The sequence below is a fragment of the Penaeus chinensis genome, chromosome 38, assembly GCF_019202785.1.
Source record: "Penaeus chinensis breed Huanghai No. 1 chromosome 38, ASM1920278v2, whole genome shotgun sequence".
NCBI classification, from domain to species: domain Eukaryota; kingdom Metazoa; phylum Arthropoda; class Malacostraca; order Decapoda; family Penaeidae; genus Penaeus; species Penaeus chinensis.
This window is the reverse complement of record NC_061856.1, coordinates 2,161,775-2,164,274: the sequence shown is the minus strand read 5'-3', so window position 1 is coordinate 2,164,274 and position 2,500 is coordinate 2,161,775. Positions and strand designations below refer to the sequence as shown.

At 39.5% G+C, this 2,500-nt stretch overlaps 1 protein-coding gene across 9 annotated transcripts in view; it reads left to right on the top strand.

Moving 5' to 3' along the window:
- Positions 1-2,500, top strand: part of LOC125045905 (probable E3 ubiquitin-protein ligase MGRN1) — a 21,549-nt gene that overhangs the window by 8,083 nt on the left and 10,966 nt on the right. For all 9 annotated transcript variants that reach the window (XR_007116614.1, XM_047643502.1, XM_047643508.1 and 6 more), the window contains 3 exons: positions 8-128; positions 380-571; positions 1,950-2,312. Coding sequence is in view for 8 of the 9 variants with exons in the window: in XM_047643502.1 (XP_047499458.1) it covers positions 8-128; positions 380-571; positions 1,950-2,312 (676 nt within the window). In the remaining variant the exon portion in view is untranslated. The remainder of the gene's footprint in view (positions 1-7; positions 129-379; positions 572-1,949; positions 2,313-2,500) is intronic.

The window sequence follows — 2,500 nt, the reverse complement described above, 5'->3', positions numbered from 1 at the left end:
ACTTCAGATGCTTTATTGAGAGCATCACAATCAGATCTGGCACAGGGACCCTGGAGGACTCTACCACACAGACCGAACAGCCGCCCAATTCTTGTGAGATGAATAACAGCTCATCTGTAGTTCCTGAGGTATGTGGTTTTATTCGCTTTTCTTATTATTATGATTTTTTTTTTTTCATATGCTTGCTCTGGTCCTAGCATCATTTACCTGTGTTTCTAATAGGTGTATGGTGGCCTTTTTTTTGGACTTTATCAGTATTAGGAGTGTGTGAATGACAGTAATGCTAAAAAGTATATTTATGAATAGAATCAATGCTGAAAGTTGGATTTGTGAAGAGCATTAATCTATTCTCTGACTGTCTGTCTCCTGCCCTGTCCAGATGCGTATGTCAGTTCTGCTTGCTCAGGAGTCAGATGATGTCACAAGTACAAAACTGGAGAACATTGCAAGCACCCCTGTTTCTTCAGCAAAGAAGAAGGCAGGCCGCAAACATTCCCGGGAGAAGCAGCAGTTTGGTTCTAAGGACAGCGTAAAAATTGTGAATGAAATTGGGGGACAGCGTAACAAGGAAGTATGATAAACTTCTAGTCTTTGGTTTAATGCCCTTAAACAATGTTTAACCCAATGTCGGCTGGTTTATGTCCTGTCCCCTTAAGGTTTTAATGAATTTTGTTATATGCAGATGGCTGCACATGTGCTTAGCCAGCAAGGAGTCTATCAGTTGGCCTTAGTGACCGATCCTGATTTCCCCATTCCTGGAATTGGCGGGAAAATGTGTTTTTCTTTCCAATACTGTTAATATTGACACTGTTATCATTCTTATTGATATTATGATTATTAAGTTGATATTAGAATATTAATAACATCAAAGACAATAAAATGATAGAAATGAAGCTTTCAAAAAATGAAGGAAAAGGGTAAACAGATAAGATAGGTAAGACTAATAGCTGACTCCTTGGTGACTAAGCGCTTGTAGAGCCATCTATGTGTAAAGACAATAGATAAACTTTTATTACAGTGGGCATGGCATTGTAGTCTTGCCACCCGCACTCATTGAGTTAAAGGGGACGCTGAAGGATCTTTTGGTGCTGTTGTTGCTTTTGTTTTGATCTTGGATGTTGTCTCTGTAATTGTTCTAAGGGACTAGTTACTTCAGCAGACCAATTTACTTCATTTAAACATTCATGAACAACTTTGCTTTAGATTGAATGTTTTAGTTTAAATGAACTATTACTATAGTTCATTAAAGTTTATGTTGGTTACTGTGGATGGACCTTAATGATAAAGAAAACTATGATTCTTTAAGATTACATAGTCTTAATCACAACAGGCACATACAGGGTCAGTGTGTCACTCAAGTTTTTCATGTTGTTCTTGATGTGTGTAGTAGCACCTCAGGCATTAAGTGAAACTGATAGCTTGATGGACTTCAAAGATTGTATTTATTTTCAGACTGTGAGTGTGAGCAAGACATAAGAAGTGAATGCTGTTCAGATTTAGTGATATCACACACTACTCACAGATCTTATTTTTTCTTGTTCAGTGACATGATGGTTAAGTTTGACTTTGTAAAAATGTATATTTTATATCAAATATATTTGAAATCACTGATCAAGATCATTATGATTTAAGAATAAGGTAAGGATGGTTTAGATTAGAATGATGTTGCAGTTGGGCAATCATAGTCTCCCAAGAATTTAGTTGAAAAGCAATTAAAGTTAGTATCTTCTTTGAATTAAAGGTAAAGTGTACAAAATGATGAGATGTTTCAGTGAAACTGAAAGATAGAGAGATATAATTTTGGAAATCACTTAGTATTGACTCCCCCCCCCCCCCCATTTTATGAGAACCTACAATCAGGTTGAACTCATTCAGGAAAGTGACTTGGTATTTTCCTTGCAGCTTTATAGGGTTTTACTTGTAGCTGATTTCCTTGTTTACGTCCGTAGCCTGTGGACCCAGCAGAAACACGAAGCTTATTGGATGAAGACAAATCAGAGATCGACGCTGGTGTTAATAGCAGCCAGGACCCAGCCCAACAGCAGGCGGTGCTGAATCCTGAGGAACAGTCTCAGAAGGAGCTGCGAGCCCCCCAGGCAGAGGCAGAAGTGGATGAGGAGGAAACTGGAGAAGAGGAGCCAGAATTGGAAGAGGAAAACATGGAAGAAATGGAAGGAGAAGAAAATGACACCGAGAATTCGCTCAGCTCCCTCCCTACTTTAGCCATGAGGTGTGCTCCCAACTCAGAGGTCGACGTGGAGGACAGCATATCGCAGGCTCCGACAGAATCACCCGTTTGGACCCCCAGAAAGGTATCATTGAACTCTGTCTGACCCCTTGATTCATTCCTCTTTTACCCAACACTCTGCAGACTCCCTCACTATAGTGTAGACAAAGATGATGTGCGGGAATGGGATGTATTTTGGCTTTGTTCTTTACCATACTGACAAATACAGTTCTTGACAACACACGACTGATCACGTCACCCAAACCACACAAA